The sequence below is a fragment of the Phodopus roborovskii genome, unplaced genomic scaffold, assembly GCF_943737965.1.
Source record: "Phodopus roborovskii unplaced genomic scaffold, PHOROB, whole genome shotgun sequence".
Classification (NCBI taxonomy): Eukaryota; Metazoa; Chordata; class Mammalia; order Rodentia; family Cricetidae; genus Phodopus; species Phodopus roborovskii.
In genome coordinates, this window is record NW_026126470.1 from 26,456,536 (window position 1) to 26,482,580 (window position 26,045).

The window sequence follows — 26,045 nt, forward strand, 5'->3', positions numbered from 1 at the left end:
ATCTGGGGCAGGAATTTGAAACACATGTTGGGATGTTCCCTTCCAGCGGCTGAGTTGTGCGGGGAGCTGTGGCATCCTCTAGCAATGGATGAGTGACATCCATGGAGGGACTCTGGACTTTGTAAGTAGCCGGTGCTGCCCGGTATGCCCGGTGCTGCCTCTGACACTGAGTCGGAGGAAAGAGCTCTAATGAAAACAGCTTGAGGCAGGAGCTAAAGCCACACACTCTGCAGACAGCATAAAATTTCTTCCACATCAGCTGCTCCAACATTCTCCCTCACCCCCGCTGCACACAAAGCCCCTTTCCTAGTTCTGTGGGTAACTTGACTCTCTTTTCCAGAGTGGACTCAGCAGCACCTAGGCTCCGAAAACAGTGTGCAGCGATTGAGCCCTGCGGCTGAAATAACCTCCAAATTATTTCCATAATCACGGCTGATCTCCCTCGCTTTAACCTCAGCCCTGCACACACAGGTTTCTTTCAAATCCGGCCCCTCTGGAGTTATGTGGATTACAATAAGTAGATGGCAGGAAAAAATGCCTTCATGGATCCCAAACAACAGTAATTTCCTCTGAAAAGGTTCATTTTGTCCTTTATCCCACATAAGTAGCATAAAAATTCCCCATAACAAGAAGACAGAGGTTTCCATGAATACGGTCTTATGTTGCTACGAAAGGCATTTTAGAGAATGATTTACTGGGCAGATCCCACTAGCAATTTTATAGCCACCTAAGTCCTTTCAACAGGAATTTGTATCAGAGGTACAACAGCAGGGCCCTCCTAACTGTCAATCAGATTGTCACATGATGTGTGTGGTGAGGACCCAACCCAGGCTATTGATGACAGAGGTCCCCAAGGAGCGGCTTAACTGCTGAAGCCAGAACCCAATCCAGGCTACTGATGACAGAGGCCCCCAGGGCGGCTTAACTGCTGAAGCCAGAAGCCAGAAAAGGATGGTCACTTTCTTGTCACCACTGCTTCTGGCCACACCCTTCTTATGATGAGCGCCACACCAAAGAAACAAACAGAATGCATTCACACAACAGGAGGGGTGGCAAAGGGAGTCTGGGTTAGCTCAGCCCTGCTACTCACTGACCGTGAACATGGTGGCCCTGGGTTAGCTCAGCCCTGATACTGACCATGAACATGGTGGCCCTGGGTTAGCTCAGCCCTGATACTGACCATGAACATTGTGGCCACTGGGTTAGCTCAGCCCTGCTACTGACCGTGAACATGGTGGCCCTGGGTTAGCTCAGCCCTGATACTGACCATGAACATTGTGGCCCTGGGTTAGCTCAGCCCTGCTACTCACTGACTGTGAACATGGTGGCCACTGGGTTAGCTCAGCCCTGGTACTCACTGACCGTGAACATGGTGGCCACTGGGTTAGCTCAGCCCTGCTACTCACTGACCGTGAACATGGTGGCCACTGGGTTAGCTCAGCCCTAGTACTCAATGACTGCGAACCTGGCGGCTGCTCCTGCCTGTGTAAGCATCGGCTTTACAAGTGTGGTGAACATCAATCAATAAATGAAAAAGAAAAAGAAAAAAAAAATAATCTACTAGATGACCCAGGCTGTGAAGCAGTCTAAGACAGGGATAGACTTTAAATCGGCTATGCTGGACATATACAAATAAAGGACACCATTTCCAAAGAAGCAAGTGAGAGAGTAATATTCCAGTCCGACTATTGTGTCATCCATGGGTGGCGGTGCAGGGAGCTGAACTCGTGACCTCTTGCACACTATGCAAACAGTCTACCAGCTGAGACTCATCCCTAGACCCTTGACTATCGATTCAGAAAATACTTCCTTGTTTCCAAGTTAACATTGCTTTTTAAAGGGAATCCTCTGAATTTGCTCAGTTGTAATATAAACAGAAAGCACTCATCAAGAAACCGATTTTCTTCTTTATAGAATCGCTCACAGAGGTTAAGAGTGTTTGCTGCTTAGGGTGGTTTGAAGGAGAATGCCCCAAGAAGCTCATATCTGCATGGTTAGTCCCCAGTGAATGAACTGTTTGGAAAGGATTAGGAGGTGTGTCACTGGGGATGGGCTTTGAGGCTTCAAAAGCACAAGCCAGGCCCAGTGTCCCTAGCTCTCCCTGCTGCCTGTGGGTCAAGATAAAGCTCTCTCTCTCCCCAACCCACACACACCCTATACATACAAGAAACATAATGCATTTCAGGCAGCATAAATCCAATAGCGGTTACTAAATCACATTATAAGCTACACAGAAACAAAAGAAGTAATTAATCACAAAAATCCGTCACAGTTCCACGGATGACAGTGGGCTTCTCTTTGACGCCATGGAAGCAGCAGGGTGGCAATTTCGATGCGTGGCATAAGGCTGCCAAGAAAGAATATTATACCCAGAAAAACTATCCTCCCCAATGAAGGACTAGCAAAATGGCTTTGGGAGTAAAAACACTTGCCACCAAGCCTGATGACCTGAGTTTGATCCCCAGAACCCACATGGTGGGAGGAGAGAAGTGACTTCTGCTACTTGTCCTCTGACCTCTGCACCATTCTCCCAGTCCCACACACAACTGAGTAAATGCAAACCTGAGTTATCACCACTCATGTCCACAAAATTCCCCTTCATCAGCCTGCAAACCATCCTCAGGAAGGAAGGAAGGAAGGAAGGAAGGAAGGAAGGAAGGAAGGATTGATCAAGTGACTCTCAGATAAACAAGTGTGTTGGCTTGGATGATAAAGAGCACATTCATTCTACTTGATAAGCATTCTGATGTGTATGTGTGGAGTGAGGTAGCTATGGAGTGCCTAAATCGCCCATATCTCACCCTGGGTGGTGAATGTCTATTTATCACTGGATGTTGCATTTGCATCTTGTGGAATAAATGAGGGGAACCTTCCTCACTAAAAGAACAGGAAGTTCTTGTTAACTCACTATAAAAGGAGATGTTCACCTTGAAGCCGAGAAGTATTTTGGGGGAGCAATTAATAGTCAGACTTCAAGAATGCTTGATTTAAAAATAAAAAGTTCTGGTAAGCTGAGAAAGAGAAACTATTTAGGGACAACCAGTCCTTTCTGGGCTGTAATTACTTTACCTTATGATTAATATTAGCAGAGAACATATTATGATAAAAATTCTGACAGCTCAAATCACACCTAAATTAAGGAACTCATGATCCTATTCCGAGTGTTGTACATTGCTCCTGAAGCCACACCATGAAACCCAGCAGTCCATACCAAGCAAACACAAGTTTCTCAAACCCAAAGCACACTCTCCTTCAGCCTCACATTCAAACTCTGCATGGGGGGGGGAGGGGTGTCCCTCATTTCTGCAACTCACTGCAGGTATTTATTTATTCGTGAAAAATCTTGCCGTTATATTAAAAGGAGAGGAGGGCAGGGTACTTGGGCAAGACAGGAAGGCTCCTTGTGCACTGAAAGAGCCCCACAAACCTGGAAGAGGAAGGCGTCACCCAGGGAGTTGCTGAGGCAGAAGACAAAGTCCTTCTTAGGGTGCTCGGGCACAGCCTGCACGATGCTGTTCTCCACCCAGACGGCGTGCTTGGGGACACTGTTGTGGTCTATCCCAGACCTGCCGTCACTCTCGTAGAAAAAGAGCGTGCAACCTGAGGAAACAGAATGGGGTCTGTGTCAGGGTTTCGAGCTTGGCCAATGGCAAACCTCTAAGGGAAACAGGCGCTAGTCATCAGGAAAGGGCTGAGCATTAAAGTGTGTGGGAACCCAAGAGGTAACGAAAACAGGCTGTTGCTTGCAATCGGGCCTTCGATGGGTCTGTGGAAAAATCAAGGGCTTGAGTTACACCTTCCAAACTGGCAAAGGGATCCTTCACACGTTCTTAGAGCCTGCTCTCTGTGTCAGAGTGGCTAGCTGTAAGCATCCTCATGGGCAGGCGTGCTAGCACACACTGGTGTGGAATAGAATATTTGTCTAACTATGTAAAGATGTGTTGCTGTTTACCCTTGCCTACCTAAGACACCTGATTGGTTAAATAGAAAGCTGGACAGCCAAAGAGAGATGGAGGGAAAAAGACAGGGAGACACCAGAGGCCAGCCAGCCAGGCAGCTGTCAGACAGACAGACACAGAGGAAGCAGGAAAGCAGGACAAACAGAAGGAAGGGGGGGGGGGGCACGGCAAATCATAGATGAAGAGGAACAGGTTAAATTCATTTATAAGAGCTAGCTAGAAATGGGCATAAGCTGAGACTCAGCATTCACAATTAGTAAGTCTCCGTGTCATGACGCGGTGGTCTGAGAAAGCCTGCTACAGTACAACAATCCATCTATAATCTCAGCACTTGGGAGGCAGGGGCAGGTGGATCTCTGTCTAATCTAATCTAGTCTACAAAGAGAGTTCCAAGCCAGCCAGGGTCCCTGTCTTTGTCCTCACACAATACAGACTTCTGGGGCACTCAAGCCCATTGTTGACTATAAACACAGTAGAGCTTCCCCAGGGTAGCACTACCAGGAGAAGACAGCCTCATCCTTGAAGCTTACACCCAAGCAGCCTCCTGTGATGTGCAGCCAGGAGCTCTAAAAACTGTACTGTGGTCCCGGCCCTTGGAGAAAACAGTAGTCCTGGATTTAGGGTTTTCACAAAAAGATGTATTTTTGGCCTCAGATGCAATCTATATTTTTCTTCCTAGAATAAAACTATGCCCTTATGCTTTCTGAAACAGGAAGTGTGTAGGGCTCACAGGAAGGTCTTAGGGAAGTCAGAACCTTGGATCATCTTTAACTGGACCATGAAACAATGAGACAGTAGCTATAGAAACATTTGATGAGATTGAAAAGCACCTCCCTCACTGCTGGAATTAGGAGCTCACTAAAATACCAAGTCCTAGCTTGATGCATAGGCTTGACTGGTCCACAGCTCTGGGCTGGACAACTATAGCACTTAACACATATTCTCAACTGGTCCGCAGCTCTGGGCTGACAACTGCAGAACTTGTCCACAACTTCAACCCAAGCTACTCAGTCCAATTCAATCACCTCCTTACTCCAAGCGAAAACCAAACCTTATAGGAACTGCAAAGCCCTGGAACGCACAATGCACTTGGTTACAACAGAAATCGACACAGGAAAACTGTGTACGTGTAACGCAGGAAGAAGCAGGTGAATGGAAAAGACATTTCCACTGGCACACCCTCCCTGTGTGTACAGGAAAGCCCTCCCTGTACGACTTCACACCCCAGAGTTCCCAGGCGAGGTTCTCTCCTAACCCAGCAGTCAAGGCTGCGAAGAAAAGGCCAGTAACTTTCAAGTGGAAAAAGTGAAGCTCAGAGGTCAGCAGAAGACAGGAACCTGTCAGGATTCAGAAAGGCGTGCTGGCTCCTGCCAAGCTGTGTCACCCAGATCTGGGTCACTGGGACAGTGTGATGGATCCCTCTTCCCGCGGGCTCCTTGATGCCCATACTATGGCTTCCTGTGTTGCTTATTCTTGAAGAAAGAGGTACAGACAAAACAGCCATCTCTGCTATGGCCCAACTATACAGAATCCATTCGTTATTTCTATTCTATGCCAAGAAATGCTGGCCTCAAATGTGGAGTAAGAGGGGTCTATCATGCTTTCTTGGAGCCACATATCCGGGCTTTCTCATGAGTAGAATCATCCCCCCCACACACACACACACATCTCCATACTAAGTCCTAATCCCCAACCTTCAGATGGGGTCATATTTGGTGATATGGCCTTTAAAGAGGCAGTTGAAGTGGTCATAGGAGTGCCCCTTGATCTAAAGACTCACGTCCTATCAGATGGACATTGGACACAGCTATTACAGAAGGAGAGCACGTACTGAGACCCAAGGAAGACAGTCGCAGCCACATCAAGGCGTCAGGCACCAAAGGAAAGAGCCCAGCCAACACCTCCACTTCAGACTGGCTGCCGTGAGACGAGAAAGTTTTGTGGTCCAGTGTTATGGCAGTCCAAGCATGCTAGCAAAGGACCTGTCTCCAAACCTTTGGTTCAGGAAGCAGGAAGCACAATTTAGACGGCATCACAGGCAACTGGGATGTAGGAGGTCTTCATGCCAGGCTTTAACGCCCTCAGCAGCAATCAATAACATGGATGAAGGTGCGTGCTGTGCACCTTCCTCCAAGGGGGGGGGGGGTAAGACCACATCTTACAGGGAAGCTTGTTAAGACTCAGTGTGTTCTTGAGGGGAGGTGAAACCTGCCATCCTGCAAGGAAGCTTCTCAAAACTCAGCAAGCAAACAACTCAACCCTCCTGGAAGTCCCTGAAACCGACCAGATGCACTAGGTAGGCTCTTTCTTCCACAGACTCACATAGATAGCAAACCCTGCTGAGACTCTCAGACAAGCAGGGTTGCATGGAAGAGGTTGAGTTGCCTGGAGAACCAGAGACTGGCTGTGCTACCAGAAAGGGTCCAGGGCAACTGAGCTACCTGGGAGAGACACTCCCCTGCCTGTTAAACTCCCTGCAAGCTGTGCAGCAAGTCTTCAGGAACTGGCATCCACGCTGGGGTAGGCTTTTGATGATCCGTCTGTCTTTAAGCACCCCCTCCCCCAGAGTCTGTAATGAACCCCAATAAATTCATTACTTCAAGCCGGGCTTTGGTGTGTTGTCAATTCCCTGTCAGGGTCAAGTCTCCCCAGAAATAGCACCCAATGGAAACGGTACTAGAGGAACGAGAGATGTGTACTTCTGGGTGGGGCTGGGGAGAGGAGGTCTTTCTTCTCCAACTCATCCCATGACAGCAGAACAGAACGGCAGGCATGGCAGAGCCTTCCGCACACAGCCACACACACTTCTCCAAATGAAGCTAGGCCAGGTGTGTGTGGGAAAGGCCAGTAATGGCTTTCCAACGTTTGCCCATTGCGAAAACACCTTGTTATATAAGCATGACCCCAAAACACATGGACAAAAACATTCTAGAGAAACTGAGCAACACGACCTGGGCCTCCCGCTGATCTACAGGAAAGAGTCAGCACCCAAGCTTCAGGGGGTGTTCTGTCTAGCCTTGCTGTTGCCCTTGTCATCACAGGTACCTTGTGCATAGCACAATCTACAGCCAAACCAGGCACATAGGTTCCTATCTCTGCAGGCATCAAAACCAACCAACCAAACAAACAAACAAAAAGCCCATTGCTAGCCCACCAGAAATGGCAGTCACCCATCTCCTGATCGTCCTTCGGGCCATCTGCACACACACATTGCTCAGGCAGACACTAGCTCTGCTGAGCAGAGTGCTGGGCAGACCCAGACCTCTACTGTAGGATGTTGCTGCACTGGCCTCAGCTGGCAAGAGCCAGTGTCAAATGATCTGGTTTCTGCATCATTACCAGATCAGTCCTGGCTTCTTTCTCCTGCATGTTTCCTATGTGACCCACCCTCCCCACACCCATCTCAAAGCTAGCTTTGTAACAAAAACTCTCAATGTGCTTAAGTAATGTTTTTCTTTCTGTAACATGGTTCTCACAATGTATTGCAAAGTCTCCAGGACAGAGACCCATCAGGGCTGGGCAGACACAGACACAGCCCCCTTCAGAAAAGGGACCCAAATAGCAACAAATAGCACCATGTAGGCACTGAGAATCTTTGAGATTGAAGCACACTGATGCCCACATGCCCGCTGTGTGCACAGCCAAGAGTACTCCAATATACATAGCCACACTACAAAATAGTGACTTATTCAGAAACAAATGTTGATTCAGACATCCCGTTTGCATCAGGTTGAAGCCTGTAAAATTAGTGACATTCTGCCACTTAAAAGTGAAAGAGTCCTCAAACCATCAGCCATTTCACTGGACTAAAGCGAAGGACTCTCCTCTCTACAACAGTCACTGTACGAAATAGAAACTTGAACAACCCAAAAGAAAATTTTAGAGGGGAACTCATTTCAAAACTGCCCATCGGAACCAGCAGTCTGTGAGAACACTGGACCTGACATGTTGAACCAGCAGTCTGTGAGAACACTGGACTGACATGTTCCCCTCACTTGTGTTGGTGGCTTTTAAATGTCAGCTTGCCACCACTTGGAATCACCAGGGACCAGTCTCAACTGAGTAACTGTCTTTACCAGGTTGGTCTATGAGCTTGTCTATGGGAGACTGTCTTGACTGCTAACTGATGGAGAAAGACCCAGCCCACTGTGGGTAGCACTCCTCCCTAGGCAAGAGGACCATGAACTATATATATAGGATGGAGAAAGGTAGCTGAGAGCAAGCAAAAGCCAGCAGGGTGGACCCATTCACCCCTCTGTTTTACACTGTAGACACAATGTGACTAACTGCTTGGGTTCCTGTCTTGATTTTCCCAAAATGATATACTGTAACCTAGAATTGTAAACAAATTAAACCCTCCCTTCCCCTGTGGTGGTTTTGGTTGGGGTACTTTACCACAGCAACAGAAAAGAAACCAAGACAGCCATGGAGCCCAGAGACCAATGTAATGGCATTTGCAGGGGCGGCGAACAGGGCAAGAGTTACCGAATACGAGACATAAAGCTCAGCTCAGATGAGTAATTTATAGCGACCTGCCTACACTGTTGCACACATAGTCAACAACACATATCACATATTTAAAGATGTGTTAAGTAGCCAGGTGCAGTAGCAGGGACCTATAATTCCAGTGACATTGAGGCTGAGGCAGGATGATTACCGGGTCAATTCTAGCCTGGGCAACCTGCTACCTCATAACAAATAGAAAAATAAAAAGAGCTATGGGGATGTAACACAGACCTAGGGTGCTTATGTAACGTATGAGAGTCCCTGGGTCTAATTCCTAGTGCGGAATACAGAGACAGAAAAAGAAAATCAAATCCCAAACCAGGTCTTTCAGTTCTTCAGTGAGGGCCCTTACCTTCACCATCCTCTCAGGATTTAATTAAAAATAAAAAAAAAGTATATCTAATGTTGTGTTTCTGCCACAACAGACCAAGTTTTAGATATACAACTATGAAATGCCGCATAACCGTGAGCACCCGTGGAATGCACCCACTGGCACTCCCAGCATGCACCTGGGCCCGCCTCGCTTACCTTTTAGGGACACCCAATAGTGCTTCCACTTCCGCCGGGTGGCAGACTCCACCTTCTTATTCTTCTTGTGCACAAGGAAGTTCTTGACTGCCAGTGCGCCAGCCTTGCGCACGGTGCCCTGCGCGGCCGTCAACAGGATGTCCGACTGGCCGGGGGAGCTGAGGGTACCGCTGCTCTGCTCATCGCTGTGCGCAGAGCCGGCCTCCTCCAGGCTCTCGCTGTTGGTGGTGCTCATCTCCAGTTCCCGCCTGAAGTTCTCGTACACCCCCTGGCGTGCAGCATCCCCAGTAGAACTGCTGCCGCTGTCGCTGCCCACAAAGGCTCGGCCGGTGGGGGGCGAGTAGCTGGAGTTGGTGGCATTAGATCGCCTGGACAGGAGGTCCGTGTCGGTGGTGGCCCCTTCGATGCCACTGTCTGCAAACTCGCTGCCCTCTCCTGTGTTAACATCCTTGGGAACAGAAAGGGAGAGAGAAGCAGACATGCATCACGCGCAGAAGGGACTCGGGAGCACTTGGTCCAGCCTGAGGCTGTGCAGCACAAAAGGCCCACGGGGTTGGGCTCCACCGATGCTGGGCAGATCCCGCCTCACGCCAGTGCACTGCACGGAGGCTGGGGAAACAAACCTTCAACCACCCCCCAATGTGGCCCATTGGCTCAAAATGTTCAAGAAATAATAATAATAATTTAAAAAAAAAAAGGCACAGGGAACACTTCCAAGAGCTTATCGTTTATCTGGCTTAATTAGCTAAGTGGCAAACCAGCTATTGAGATTCTACCAGGACCATAGAGAGGGAGCTGAGAGCCCTCAGCCACCTCCCTCAGCTGGCCTTGAACTCTGAGAAATTCAGCAGGCTGATTCGTTAGCTGTTCTGGAGGTTGGGGTCACAATGCATAACTAGATCTTTACAGCTGATCCATTAAAAAATAAAATAAAATAAAGGGCCTGCTTAGGAGTCTGTTTTATAATGGGTGACTAAGTAGATTGCTAGCACACCCACTCACCCAGCAAGGCCCCACATGCCAAGAGCAGGCAAGAGTCCTTATGCCCTAATCAGCCTGGCTCCCTGAAAACAGACTTCCACTCTGCATTGTGAAAATCAGCGGGGGGGGGGGGGGGGGGGGCAGCTCCAATGCCACCTCTCCAATTACTTTGTCCTTTCGAAGCAAAGCGGGGATGAAAGGAGCCTGAAGTAGGCAACTCATTGCCCTGGGCTGAGTGGCAAAGCGGGAGTATCAATTCCCCGAGGAAAAGTGTTGGAGACGGATGCCAGAGCTGACCCTGTACACCAAGCAGCGGAAAATTTCCAGGTCCCACGGGCAGGTTCTTCAATGCCAATTTCAATGGCTCTAAAGCACTACAGGTATTTTCATAAACAGTAATTAAATGATGGGGAGTAATCGAGGGATGACAGTGACGACAGCAGGTGACAGGCTGGCTTAGGAGCGTGAAGGATGAGAACCATGACTGATGTTTGTCATAGGAAGAACCCGAGGATGACACCGAGAACAGGGCAAAGCAGTGTACAGAATGGCAATCTGGCCAGTCCCACTGATAACTAAGTGGATACTGATTAAATCTGTGCTGGGAGGCAAAGGGGCAGCCTGAGTCATACATACCACAGCTAGGACTGTCCCACACCAGGTGGGAATAAGTGCCATGCCTCTGTCTGTCTGTCTGTCAGTCTGAGCCAGTGGTTCACAGCTCACTATCACGAGAAGACGAGGGAGAAAGGCAACAGGAAGTGTGGGAAGAAGAGGAAGGGCAGGTCAGAGGCGGCAGCCATAGGCGAGCATCCGCCAAGCATCAGCTCCACTCCAGGTGGAGTTTAGATCCCTGGCAGCAGAAAGGGCTTATGGGAGACAAAGCGATCACAGGCAGCTCAGATCAACCCCTGTGCTGTGTTTGGATCCAGCTTGTTCTCCACGGGTCTGAGAGCTGGAGCTTGGTCCCTGATGCAGCAAAGCTGTGGGGTTGGGGGGGGGGGGCTTTAAGAGTTGGAGTTTCCAAACAGGAAGGAAACAGAAAAGAAATGCAAGGGTAAAGAAAAGAGGTGGGACCTCATGGGAAGTCATGGGGGGGGCGGAGTCTGACCCTTGGGAAACACCGATGCTGGCCTTCTGAATCGATTCCTACAAGAGTAAGCTGCTAGAAAACAGGTCCTGGTCCCCTCAGTCCCTATGACCCCACATCAACCATGCAATCTCCCCCTCTCAGACTGACTGACTCCCACTGTGATGAGATGTGCCAGAAAAGACCTCAACAAAGCCAGTAGATGCTGCAACCCAGCTCTTGAACCTCCCAGGCCAAGCTAAATGGATGTCTTTTCATTACAAATTAACCAGCCTGGGGCATTTCATTCTAACAGTGAAAAACAGACCAGCAGACCCTGTACCTGCTGCCCTATTCCTTCCTTTTATGTTCTTCTGTTTAATAACAGCCATGGATGGTCACAAAGAACCCAGATCCAGTTAGCCAAAGATCCACTACACAAACAAAAAGCACTATTATCAACCCACACTTCTCTCTGGAGGAGACATTTACCATATGTGTCCCTGTGGATGTTAAGACAATAAGGAAATCTGACAATTTTAGATAACCAAAAGCCGTGGGGATCGGAAATCTGTGAGTTTCTTAGATTTGACTGTCACGGGCCTGTATATCCATTGCTTCTCTTCTATTACTGTGTTACATAACCAAGACATTGTACAGAAGAAGGGGTTTACTTGGGCTTCTGCTTCCAGAGATAAGACTCCGTCAGGTTCAGGAAACATGGCGGGCACGGCTGCTGGGACAGAAGCTGAGAGGGGGTCCCATCTTAAACCGCAAGAAGGAAGGCAATGAAATGGTCTTTAAACTCTGAAAGCTTTCGGTGACACGCCTCCTCCTACAAGGCCACAACCCGGAAGTCTCCCAGACAGCACCACCAGCTAGGAACATGGTATTCAAATGCCTGAGACTATGGAGGACAACACATCATTCAAGCCACCACAGAATCTATGAAGGAACCAGCTGTAGCCACTCAAGCACAGGCAGTATCCGCCTCAGGAGCTCCTTAGTTCATAGAAAAAAGATGACGTCACACATCTTAGAATTCCCAGAGGCCTTGGACAGGAAGGAACCTTACAGAACCACAGATATGAATACCAGGGCTCGGAAAGACCTAATTCTGGATAGTGGCAGATGGAAGGATCGAACTTACACTGCTGAGACTCGTTCCCACTATGAAGCAGGGCGGCTCGGCTGTGGGGAAGCTTGTGACCAGAGTTATGCCTGCATTATTCAACTCCACCCTTCTCCCACTTTGTTTAAGTTATCTCTAGCTTTCTCTGGAAAAAGCTAAGGGATTGCTCCTCTATTTGTTCTAACTTGCACAGCAAACAGATAAAAGCCAATGGTGGAAGGAACTGGAAGAGGGTGAGAGCCGGCTCTCTCTCAGTGCCCATCTTTCACAGTCTACAACAAGCCCACAAGCCACACCCTCCTTTACAGACTGCCTTGTCTCCAGGCAGCCAAGTGTTAAAATAAGGACTCTATGGACACTCACCTCTACGTCACACCTGGACATCTGCTCTTGCCACCTGAAGCTGTTAACTTGCCATGGCCCAGGTTGTGCGTGTTCAGCTCTGCGATGGTCACTAAATTGAGCGAAGGTGAGATTGCGCCAGGTAGGAGGCCTGTAGGCCCCAACTCAGTGCGCATACTTTCAGAGCACATGGCTCAGTGCAATCGCTGGGGAGTGCCCTTGGGTCTGCCCCGGACACACCGCCTCATCCCAGGAGTAGTTAATTGGGCACAGCAGTACACATTCCCCCCTCCATTTGACCTAACCCATTGGGAAACAGATGTCAGCTGCCCTGCTCCAACCCCTATTTAGCCATGATGCTCAGGCTGTTCCACATACCCCGAAGCCCATGCTCTAGCACTGTAAATGATGGGTCAATCCTGCCCAAGACATTGCTCAATACTCTTCTCTCCTTCCCTTGCCATAACATAAAACTCTCTTGTGGTCGTCTTTTGAAAGGACTCCCCTGGTCTTTCCTGGTCTCTAGGCAATTTCACAACTGAGAAACCAGATCCTCCCCATGTGGAGAAGCAAGCACCTAGCAACCCCCAGCATCAAGAGGCATGGAAGACTGACAGTGAAGGAAGGAACGGAGGGACCGCCTGGAGGCCACGCAGTCTTCGTATAAAATCAACCTTCCTTCTCACCCAACTCAACACCTCAGCATGCGCTCTCTTCTAGCCTATTTGGCCGAATACTAAATTTTAATTTCAAAAGTCGGAGGAGAGATGGGGTGATGGCTCTGGGGTGAAGTAAGGTGCTTGCCATGCAAGCGTGAAGACCAGACCACTCACACTTGCACACATATATGCAAAAACGTATCTACAACATACATGCATACCATACATGCACATGAAGAAGTCAGTGGAGATCTGGGGATGTGGCTCGGTGTCGAGGGCTGCCCAGCACTTCTGAGGCCCTGGTATCTTCCCTAGCACCAGAAAGGCAGGTGTAGCAGAGGAAATCAAAGGAGGTGAGACAGCCCTAGCCAGCTGAAAATAACTCTCTGGATAGCACACGATCTAGCTGAGACTTGTGCAAAAGAGCTCAAGGTCAATGTCCCTACTAGAAATGCCGCATGGAAGAGATTTCCAGGTACGAGCAATATCCAAAGGACAGCGATGTGTTTAAATCTCAGCCTCTCAAGACCAAGCCCTCCCAACCAGATTTTCAGAGCACTCGCTAGCTTCCACTCCCCTGGCAACTTTCCAAAGACACTGTCCGCACTTCCCTACCAGATACACAAGAACCCAGCTGAAACTCAAAGCAGCTGCCAGGAAAGGGCCACGGTGGGGATCCCTAGGCTGTGAATGAGTTCCGGTACTAAAATTTCAAAACCAAAGCCTATGTCTTCTTCCTTAAGACCCAAAATCACCAGCATGAAGAATATGGACTGACGAGACCTTGTAGCAAGGCTCTGGGTCTTTCCCCAGAAGACTTATAAACAAAAGCTCCGAGGGACAGCTCCCTGTGCTCAGGAGCAGAACCAATTTAGAAAAGCTAATTAGCCACCAAGTGCAAGGGCCCTGGGACAATTCAGAGACCAGCAAGATCAACTGGCCACTTGCCTAAAAGGAGAATGCAATTAGAAACTGTTTTTCTTGGCCACGTTAATTTCCCTGATGGATCTAGCTTAGTCCAAATCTACCTGTCCTGAGAAGCCATAGACACAGCATAAGGGATTCACAGGACTTCAGTAGAGAGAAGGGTGTTGACTCCAGGAAGCCTTGAAATAGAACTGTTGTTCCCCTCATGTTTTCCTCCCCACTTATTCCTAAATATACAAGAGCTCACATCTCCATGCATCTCTCTCCCTCTCCCTCCCTCCCTCCCTCCCTCCCTCCCTCCCTCTCTCTCTCTCTCTCTCTCTCTCTCTCTCTCCTGGACATACTCAGTATACTCTACTTTAGTATAGTATAGAATCTCAGTATAGAACATGCCAATTCCATCTAAAAGACTATCAGGGTTCCATTCAGTGCCGGGAATCCTCGGGAATCCTGGGCCCTGTGTGTGGCAGGCAAGTCCTCTACCACAGAGCCATGCCTCCAGCTACTATGCCGGTACTACTTAATAAAACACTTCATGACATGCGAAGTGATTGTGCCTCCGACATGCTGGGCACCCTGAGCCACTACACAAATGTTAACCATAATTGCTGTCATCACCATCATCACCATGTGAGCCCTTTCTTGCAGGCCTAACCATAGTTACAAGCTTCTCATACCAACATGGAAGGGAGCTTGCTTGCCTCTGAGGAATCCGGTACAAACAAATCTCACGAGAAAAACATGCAGGCAGAGAGGTGGGAGCTTAATGCTAATTAGGCTTTTAAGTCATCTCTACACTCTCAGAACAGCACAGCAAATAGGAAAATGTCCGCATAACCTACTGTGAATTAGCAGTTACCTGGCACTTGCTAGAACAGAAGAGCAGCCCTCTCTCCCCTTATCACCCTCTCCCAAGACAGTAGCTCCATCCACAGCTTGCTAAGTCAGCAGTGGGAGCTCATGACCTCTTTCAATGCAACCGCTGGAAGTCAAATCTTTTTACCTTTTTCCTTTTTTTTTTTTTTTTTTTTTTTTTTTTTTGCTTGTTTGTTTGGTTTTTCAAGACAGGGTTTCTCTGTGTAGCTCTACTAAATAAAAAGGGAACCCAATACACAGTAGCAAATACTGGAACCATTTCTTCAGGTAACTCCTGATGCTTGAGTGCTCTAAGTCCTCTATGCTCTAAGTGGCATGAGTCATCCCCAGCTCTTCACCCGCTCCGCTCCGCTATGGATGAGCTTCCGCCTCGGAGCCACCCTCCCTCTACTTCCTGTACCACCTACAGGGTCCGCTTTTTCCCTTGCTACCTCCACAGCCGTTATCACGGAGCGCTTCCTTCCACTAATCCAGGGTCACACACTATTGCCAGATAAGCTCTCCCAGCACAATAGGGAGGGTTCCAGAGCCTGCCACTCATGACCCTGCACAAATGCCTAGCATCAGCACCTGACTCTGGGTGAACGGAGACACTCCTTGGAGGCCATGGTTGCAGGAATACCCATGCTCCTTCTTTTCTACCGCAAGTCTTCCTTTAAGTCCAGCAGTTGCCATGCCAACCCCTCTGCATCCTCCACTTCTTGCCAGTCCAACTCTGCAGCCACACCGGGACCCTTGCTGCGTCCTCAGATGTGTTAGGTAGCCCCCCTCCCCCCCCACAGCTCAATGCCCAGCCCCCTCCTCTCCTTCAAGCCCCAAGTCTGACCTCTCTCAAGGTCACACCCTGACCTCCCAATCTGAAGTGGCCTGCCACACCCCCTCCACCCCCACCCCGCCCGCCTTGCTTCTACATGGCATCACTTACTACTGCACTATCTAGTTTGCGCCACGCACACCCCCGTTTCACCACAACTCACTCTAAGAGCTCTGGAGTGTCTCTCTTCGACACATCCCAAGTGCCAAGAATAGCGCCTGGCACAGGATAGGCACTTCAAAAATAATTACTGAATGAACTAACTGCTGCTCATTTCCCACCACTATCTCAAGACAAGGAAAACAGTTTCTTGTGGAAAAACATTTTACTTTGATGTGAAGGTTTAGTCACTGCCAAGCTCACTAAGGCTCGCCTGAAGTTGAGATGACAAATGAGTCTCTGCCGTAAAGCTTACATTTGCAACTCCAAGCAGCTCTGTGCGTCTTCGGTGGATACAAACCACATTTCATTTAAATTTTTTATTTCATATTTTTTTATGACGCATACATGAACTCAGAGCGGAAACTGGGTTATCTTGTGGACCCAGAGCTCTTATCAGTGGGCCATCCCACGTCAGCTGGGCACGGTTGACAAATGAAAAGTAGGTTTGAGGACTGAGTTCTTCACTCGGTTCTGAGGACCTTGTCAGGCTGGCTTCGTGACCACACCCAGCAGGCCCTCACACCCTCATCCTAGCCCCGTCCCACGAGCTGGGCGTCCAATCATCACCCCCACACACTGTTGTGAGGAGGCACACACTCTTCTCTACTGGTGCACTATATTAAAAGACTGGGATCCCCCCCCCACAAACTTGAACTTCCTCGCCTCTTTTACTATAAATGAGTAGCAATCCAAGAATGGACCCGAGGTCCCTGGGATACATACATGCAAGGGGTCCCCGCAGCTCTTTCTTTCCCAGATCCCTGAGCAGAGAGAGGAGAGTTGAGCAGCACCCTGTAAACGGACAAGGCTTAGACTGGAGACTGATGCTTTCCTGTGAGCCAGAAGTCAGAGACTCGTGCTAACACCAAACAAAGCCTCTCCACACAACTATGCTTAATTTTAGATAATAAAAATTTAAATGTAAAGATATTTACATGAGTGTGAAATTGGGCTGTTCTTAATTTTAAATGAATTAATGGGCATTTCTTACATTCTATTTCAATTGCTGAAGTGATGACTATTTCAAGGCATACCCCATATAAACAGAAGCTCCTCGATGTCTAAAATATCTCTGGAGTGCACAAAGTGGTCTGGGAAGTGTGGCTGTAGCTGTTAGCCCGTCTCCCACCCACCACCCACTGCCTCCAGAAAGATCTTGGCAAAGGAGTCAGACTCCTTGTTGGAAGTGGATGGGCTTGTTTTCAAAACAAGCATCTCACTTCAGAATTTACATGCCAAAAACAGTGAGACAAAGATGGAAATATCCCCCTCCCCCCATACAGAAAGGTAGAAGGGGGAAAAAGAGAGAGGCTCTGGGAAAAGATCCCACATGAAAATATTTCGTTTCATGAGGCACGAATGTAAGAATGTTTTTTTTTTTTTTTTTAAAGTAGTCCCTTAAACAGTTTACTTATTTTATGTGTATGTGTGCCCGAGTGTGCACACATAAACCACGTGTGTGCAGGAGCCCACTGAGGCCAGCAGGGGGCATCAAATTCCCTGAAAATGGAGTCACAAATGGTTGTGAGGAGCTGTGTGGGTGCTGGAAACTGAACTCGGGTCCTCTGCAAGAGCAGCCAGTCCTCTTATGACTGAGGGGCCAACCCTCTAGCACTCAACAAAATAACACTTAACCAGGCATCTCTAAATGGACTTTAGGGGACCCATGAACCCCAAAGATATACAAAAAGGTGTGGTCTATACGTTTATGTCAGAACAAGGTTTTTAGCTGGTTCTCAAAGTATCCAGGACAAAGGTAAAGGCTCATTCAGCTACAGGGCCAATTTCCAGCTCAGATAATACACTCGTTTTCTGAGTCATGTAAGCTAAATTTAAAAATCATGATTTTTCTAGGAATTTAGATACTCTTCTGATCTAATACTAGACTCTTCAAGCCACGCATGGTGGCACATACCTTTAACCCCAGCACTGGGGAGGCAGAAGCAGGTGAATCTCTGTGAGTTCAAGGCCAGCCTGGTCTACAAAGGGAGTTCCAGGACAGAACTATTAAAATGAGAAACTCTATCTCAGAAAAATCAAACAGAGGCTCCTCATCTTAGTAAAATCAAGTCTATTATCCGTTCATCAAGGGGAAAACCAGGGACAGCTTCTCAAATTCCCCTAGCCATCTAATGAGAATGGGCAGTACCAATTTCACTTTTAGCTGACAAGGCCCTTTTTCCTTGGACAGAATTGAGGGTTTTAACCTTACAGACAGTCTAAGGCTGTGGAAGGTACTGCCATGGAGGGCGGTCTCTAGAACAAAGTGGAAACACTATGGAGTCAGAAGGCCAGGGTTTTGCGATCTTACACCTAAGTTCTTCAGGTCCTTTGGTGGTTAGATGAGAACGGGCCCCACGGGCTCATAGATTTGAACACTTGGTCACCATGCAGTGGCACCGTCTGAGAGGACTAGGAGGTGTGGCCTTGTTGGAGGAAGGGTGTCACTGTGGGACAGGCTTTGAGGTCCCCTATGCTCAGTGTGTCAGCCGATTTCCTCCTGCCTGCGAGGTGTAACAGTCTCAATTCAGCACCACCTCTGCCTGCACGCTGCCATGCTCCCCACCATGATGATAACGGACTACACTTCTGAAGCCGTAAGCCAGCCCCAATGAAATGCTTTCTCTTGTAAGGTCGTTGCGGTCACGGTGTCTCTTCACACCAAGAGAACACTGACTAACACCCTTCTGCCCTGAAAAGCTATGGAGTCGGGCAGAGAGGATCTGTGAGGTTCCTCCAAGAAGTTGCCATCTTGAAACTAGGCTGAGATGAATCCCCAAGGTCTAGCAGAGCTCTCTGCCTCTTCCTGTTCCCACTAGATAGACAGCAAGGTGCACAGGTTTCCTGGGGCTGCTGAGATGTTGGCGACAGGCCATCACACCTCAGCGAGATCTCCCCAAGCTCTCTAGATTCTGTTGCTCCTTGCCACAGGCTTAGTAGAAGGGAGTCCCATTCCTTCACTTCCCGTTTGGACGGATGGAAGGCTCCTCAAGTGTGTACAATGGCCCCAAGCCAAAACTCCCCTCAGGCACTCCACAGACACTCTGAGCCTGCCATAAGACAGAACACCAGTGGCACTGTCCCCTCCTCTCCCCCGTCCTTTAAAGGCCTCAGAGATGCAGAAGATGGAACCCCAGAGCATGAAGCCACGCCTTGCCTTCTTAACCAAAGCCACTCCTCACTGGCTTAATTTGGAGAGCCCATGCTCTAAGTTGTCCATTCACTCCCTCCTAGAATACGGAATCGCCCCAGGAGACGATTCCTTTGAGGGAAGAAAACAAAAAAAAAACAAAACAAAAAAAAAAAAAAAAAAAAAACAAAAACAAAAAACAAAAACAAAAACAAAAAAAAACCACACATATTTGTGAGGTTAAACAACCAAAATGGAGGCAAAAAATCCAAGCCCAGACTTGGTGACACCCTTGACTCTGCATGACACCAGGCTGCCCTCTCCTCCGTCTGTTACTGAAGAAACAGGCGCCGAAGAGGCAAGTTCAGCCTGAAATCCATCCAGCCATCACTTAAATCCAAGGAGTGACCTACTCTGTACTGTTACTGAAATCAATAGCTAAATTCTGCTCTATTTGTTCTCAGGACAAACTACATACAGCATGTGTATATGTACAAAACATGCGTGCCCAGATGCAGGAAGTAAACAAATAACTGTGTGCCAGGTTCCATGGCTCATCATGCGTGACACTTTCAAAGCGTCCATGAGAACTCTACAGCCTGCCCATTTCAGAGACAAAGCCACTCCCTGAGCACACAAAAACAGGAAGAATGGCCAAAACCTCTCTATGTGATCATTTTCTAATCAAATGAAATTGTCCATATTATTTTGGATCTGGTGTGTTTTCTCCAGGCTGAGAGGTCGTGCTCTTGGGCCAAATGCTTGCCAGGAACTTTTTCCGGTGGGACTGTCGTGGCTGACAGAGCTACATCACCAGGGCCGACACGGAGACTAAGGGCTATGATTCAAGCTTGTTACAGAGGTCCCTTGGGTCAAAACTTTGAAAAAGAAAAGAAGAGTTCTTTTCAAGGAAGCTTCCACACCCACTGTCTCTTAAAATACACTGTTTGGAACACAGTGGGCTCAAACTCAGACTAGGAAAATGTGGGTGGATGGATAGTGTTGTGCATAATTCTGGGGTTTGTTTCAAGTCATTAAAGATCCTTACTCAACATATAAAGTCAATACCAAAATAATACTTCCGCTCATTTTCTAGGCTCCACAAAGGGCTTCCAAGCATGACAGCCCTTTTGGCTCACCTCATATAGCCCTGCTGGAAGATGGTGTCACTCTCCCTGGACAGGGAAGGATCTATAAGAGTAAGTGACTTACCCAAGGACATCCAGAGGAGAAGCAGACAAGCCAGCATACAAATGGCCTTCTTAGAATTCCTCGTTCATAGCACTTTGCATTACATTAAGCGGTGGCTCTATGAGACACCACTCTTAGATGATCTCACTTCTGTATATTAACTTGGGAAATCAGCTGCCATTTCCCAGTGGAGCTCTCGGTGGAGACGGATCTGGAGGGGAGCGCTGTCTCGCTTTGCCCCTGTTCCATGGGTGGTTATGACGTAAAGGCATATAGCATGTAGGGCCAAGTAAAAGTCTGGCTATCTCTGGTGTTAGAACCATGGAGAAAGCAATCAGAATACAGCTGGGTACCCCTCTCCAACCTTGCAGAGAGAAAGGACTAACTCTGCATCATTCCAGGCAAAGGTGTTGTCCAGGTCAATATACCCTTTGCCAAGGCAGGCAGAGTATCTCTTTGTATCGGTCCTGTGATGCCAACTTGATGGCAGACAATTTCAGGGCAGACCTTCAGTACTCTTCATGTGACTCTTTAGTAGGCCACCTGTCTGTGACCTGTCAAACCGACAGTTCGGTAGTAAACCTCACAGGGTAGTTAGAGGGGCCTCCAGGTAGGATGTTAACCCTTCACAATCTCTTATATTTATGGTTGTGAGCCTAGCCTTTAATGGCTGAGTTATCCCTCCAGCCCAACTCTTCACAACCTCAACTCAGAAAAAAAGAGGTTACAGTTCAGACAGTATCTCTCAGATGCACAATTCCTAAGCACCTTCTCAGATGACACATTCTTAGTTTTCATCAACTCAAGATCTGGGTGCAAACACCCAACTGCCCCAAGTCTTCAACCCACACAGTACCACTCACTAAGCATGCTCATCATTACAATGGTGAACAAATCCACGCCGCCCCCAAATGGCTGCTTCTTAAGTACTAGGCTCCGTGACTCATGGAAGACTTCATTCCATCTTCTCAAACAGCCCTATTATTGCCCCTCCTTGGCGTGTGCACATCCACGGTGCTGAGGATGTGACCCAGACCTCTTTCGAGACATGCAAGTGCTCTGCCACTGAGCTGCAGTCTTCAGTCCCATCGCCTCTACTTACATAGGTGAAGAAATGAAGGCTCTCAAACAACTACTCACTTGCCCAAAGTCAAATGGGTAAGAAGAGGCGAAGCCTCTAGGAAAGTGGTTTGGTGGCATCAGCAAAACCCATCTTCAGGCAGAGACCCAGCCTGACACCAGGGCCCCCACCCCGCAGGCCCACCTTAAAAGTAACACAGCCAGTGTGCCCCTTTGACCCAAACCGGAGCCAGGCCAGAGAGTGCAGCACTGCCCCCTACTGGGCAGGCCAGAGTGCAGCAGCCTTCGCAGGTCACCGCTGACACCCAATGGCTTTCAAAGCAAATGGATCGGACCCACTCATAGATCAGAAACACAATCCACTACCCACTTCTCAACCTGGGCAGAATCCTGAGCTCCCCAAAACCTGCCACAAGGAACAGCAGCCTCAAGAAACAACCAAAGCACGCAGGGCTGCCTGACAGCCACTCAAACTATTACTGCCTGCAAAATCAGTGGGCCCTCCTTCCGCTGGGAACACCTTCCAAGCCTTCTATGAATCTGTCCACTCTCCTGTGCATCAAACTGCCAAGTGAGCAGCTAAGCATCTTTGTGCCCACTTTTCAGGGGACCTCTACAAGTCAGGGTTTGCCCAAGGTCAAACAACCTGGCCGCAATCTAGACACAGGGAACCCAGCCATCCTTGTTACACCTCCCTCCAGAGACAGGGCTGGCTGCATAGCAAGGAACAGGGAAGTGAACCGGCCCCTGGTAAGACAGCAAGCCTGCCCACACCAGAGAGAAGCCGACAAATGACACAGCCTACCCTGAATCAGAAGCGCCCCTTCAGAGGAGCTGCCCCGCTGACTCCCCACCTGCTGCAATGTGGACATGAGCTCCAAGGGCTGCAACCCCACCATGCCCGCATGTCCACAGAAGACAGTCCCACCAGGGAGGTGCTGCTGGGGGACTGCGTTAGCAGGCAGGTCCCCAGTATGAACTTCATAGTGCTATTGCCATTCGTAGCACACCCTCCCACCCTACTACACACACACACACACACACACACACGCACACACGCACATACACACACACAGGCATGCACACACACGCATGCACACACACAGGCATGCACACACACACACACGCACGCACACACGCACACACACACATGCACACACACACACGCACACACGCACATACACACACACAGGCATGCACACACACGCATGCACACACACACAGGCATGCACACACACACACGCACACACACACACACACACACACACACGCCCCTCAATCCCCACCCCTTACCCACAGAACTGGAAGAGGGGCGCAGCAGAAGTTATACCAGCTGCAGCAGCTGCCAGACAAACCGGGTAAAGCCGGATCTTAAGATGAGGTACCGGTGAGAGCAAACCCATGCACTTTTAAGAGCCATGCCCCACTTCCAAAATACAGCAACGGAACCCTGAGGCTTTACCTGGGTTGTTTTCGCTCTTCTGCCTTGTATGCTCTTGCTAAGGCTAATCTGTGGGTTGGTGGCACCTTCAGAAAGACAGTGCGATCTTCTACAGGGAAGTGTGTTATAATTACTGTACGGAGGACTCTCTTCAGCAGCAGCCGGTGGCATCTTACGCTTTGCGAGATCAGGAATATCAGACACCAAATTCCGACAGTAGCCTGAAAATCTGTTCCTCGGCCCTCCGTTTGCCTTCACCCCAGAGCTTTTCTGAGTGTACAAGTCACCCAGGGAGTTGGCTCTCTGACAGGTGCTGAGCTGCCTGGGACTCGCCTCTGTTTCCATCCCCCGAGCCTCTTCGCAATCCTTCTCTTCTGCGGAACCCAAGATTTCTTCGTTGCTTGTTAAATGTTCTTGGCTCAGATCTGAGAGTGAGAATTCCAGGCTGTCCTCCCGCCAGATGTCTGCAGATTTGGAGCGTTTCTTCTTAAAGCTCGCTGTCTCCATGAACGTGGGCCCATTGGATGTATAGGGACGCTGCCTCCTGCCTCCCTCAGCCAAGTATGTAGCGTCATCCCCGTAGAGCCTGCTCTCCTCCGAGTCTGGCATGCTCTGCACAGAGGCGGCCGTAAGGACCATGCTGCCATCGACGCGGGGAGTGACAGAGGAATCCGTGTAAGACACGGGTCTCAAGCCCATATCTACTCGGTCCACCCAGATGGGGTCCCCGAAGTCGTCTAGGGCTCCTTCTTGGGAGAAGGGCTCCAAGCCATTTTCGGCCAGGGACTGAGGGATGCTTGGAGTGCTGCTGGACCGGGTGCTCACTTCGGAGTTCCTGTGGATAGCCTTCCCGGAGGAAGCATGCCGTGTCCTCCGCGTCTTGTGTGACAGCCGCAGGGAGCGCGATGTGTGCTTCCGCCCCAGGCTGGCACGCTTTTCTCCATAAAACTCGTGGTCTGCATTCTGGCTTTCTGCGTTTCCCATGGCTTTATGGTCTGCATGGCACAGGGGGGAAGAGGAAGAGAAGAGGAGATCACTGAGTCTGTGTTAGAACGGGTGTAAAGGTCTTCAGAGGAGAGCTTAGGGTCAGGCTGAGCAGCCGCTTTGGCTGCGGGGTTAGGTGAATAACAGCACAGCTTTTAGGTGCTGTGGGCAGGTGCATGGACTGATACCTGGCAATCCAGTATTTAGAGAGCTATCTTTGCTCAGAGGGTGGATGCCCAGGGGACACCAGAGTGTGGCTCCCACGCAGGCGGCCATTCTGCTCACCTTGGCTTTCTTCTGACACATCAGAAAGCCTGTTCTTACTAAACACTGAAACCACACTACAAAACCTGGGGCATCCATCAAAGCAGCCGTTTTCTTCCTCCCTTTCTGCCAGGGGTTCTGTTTGTTTCCACGGTTTTCCTTGTGTGGGGCTTTTCTTTTCTTTCTTTCTTTCTTTTTTTTTCTTTTGCTTTACTTGGATTCTATCCACACCTCAAAAATCAATCAAAACTTGAAAGCCTCAAAATGCATATCTAATCAATTTTTCCTAACAAATCAAAATCATAAAGAAAATAGACCGCTACCATTCATTTCACAGCCACTCTGGAAACTTTGATCTGTGGGAGGAGGGGCACAGGCAGGACAAAATGAAATCCTCGTTCGGCAGCTGACTAATGGGTTTATTTCTGGGAGCAAATCCAACCTGTGAACATGAATCTGATACAGGCTGCCCAGAAGACAGAAAACGTGTACTGTGAAGGCAGCGAACTCCATCCAGCCTAGTGGGACCAACCAGGTTGACTCAATCCTCCCTTAACACATTCCTAGTCTCCAACGCTGACCGGATGACACAATGCTATTGCCCACAACAGCTGCGAAAATCTCCACAGCTTCACAACTGTGTCTCTATGTGGCCTCTACCCTTGCTCCGGGAGCCTCTCCATTTCTCTTCCAAGTACACACTCAAAATACCACATGGAAATAGGAGAAATGAAAGAAGGCCGGGCCTCCTCAGGCAAAGCCCCCCACTGGCTCTGCCAACCGCACCCATTCACAAAACATGTGCTAACTACCTACCGTATTCTAAGAGCCAGAGGTGAGCCGAGATGACAAACACACCTTCTACTCTGAAACTGATCTAGCCATGGAAGGTGCACCGTAACAGAGAAAACAAAAGGTACCAAAGGGAAGAGAAAATGAGGTTGGTGACCACAGGAAAAAAAAAAAAAAAAAGACAGAAATGCACTAACATAAGGCAATCACTACAGTCCACTGTTGACTCTAAGCTGTGGTTTCAGCTCTGACAAGCCTATCTGATTGTGCTACCGTTTACAGCACACAGGGAAAACCTCCAGGTAATGTGTCAGAGGTAACCCATCCAGATACGAGATGTTAAACTATTCCTGTGGTAGAATATTCCCCGCTTGGCTACATAGCTCCATTCTCACAGGGGATTTAACCAGAAAGAAGATTCCCCCTTTTTACCAGCAATAAAGCAATCGTCCTCGCCTCTCTGGCTGACATCTTTAAGGAGCATAAGGAAAAGATGGTCCCTGCAAGACCATGATACAGCTTAACCCCTAGTCTAGCACTTGCTACATGTTTTACAAGCATATGTAAACACAGACTTCACTCTAACACTAAAGGCCATGACCAATTTCTTGGAATTCACGTCTTATTGATCTTGGAAGTATTGGGAATCCAACAGAAAACCTTGCACATGTTAAGCGCATGTTCTCCATTGAGCTACATGCCTGCTCACACAGCCATCGATCTGTAAGGAGAAGGAGGATGTCTGGAGTTGGAACCCAGGGCCCTGTGCATGGTGAGCAAGCTACACTGAACTCACCCCCTATCCCAGCTCCTAGTTTCCCAAAAGTATAGATGAAGATTCCTAGTTGAGCATAGTGGTTCAAGCCTTGAAACCCAGCACTTGTGAGGCAGAGGCAGGCAGATCTCTGTGAGTTAGAGGCTGGCCTGGTCTACAAAACAAGTTGCAGGACAGCCAAGGGTACCCTGTCTGGAAAAAAAACATTTAAAAAAAAAAAAAAAAAGATTCTTATGTGTTTTGTCAATAAACAGAAGACTGGGAATTAAGGAGAGCTGCCGCTCAGTTTCAGAGTCACATGGGCTGAAATTCAGAGGAGGATGGGATATGAGCACAGGAGCAGAGAGGAAGAAGAGGCCAAACTGTCAAGTCACGAGTCACACTTGTCCTCCCATATTACATCTATCAAAAGTCCGCGAATATAAACGAAAGC

The 26,045-nt window shown here is 48.8% G+C and overlaps 1 protein-coding gene across 1 annotated transcript in view; it reads right to left on the reverse strand.

Annotated features, from left to right (window-relative positions):
• The window catches only part of Tiam1 (TIAM Rac1 associated GEF 1), a 119,075-nt gene that overhangs the window by 86,125 nt on the left and 6,905 nt on the right, over positions 1 to 26,045 (reverse strand). Inside the window, exons 2-4 of the mRNA XM_051191808.1 lie at positions 22,819 to 23,792; positions 8,994 to 9,441; positions 3,428 to 3,600 (exon numbers count right to left, since the gene is read on the reverse strand). Of these exons, the coding sequence (XP_051047765.1) occupies positions 3,428 to 3,600; positions 8,994 to 9,441; positions 22,819 to 23,781 (1,584 nt within the window). The 5' untranslated portion in view covers positions 23,782 to 23,792. The remainder of the gene's footprint in view (positions 1 to 3,427; positions 3,601 to 8,993; positions 9,442 to 22,818; positions 23,793 to 26,045) is intronic.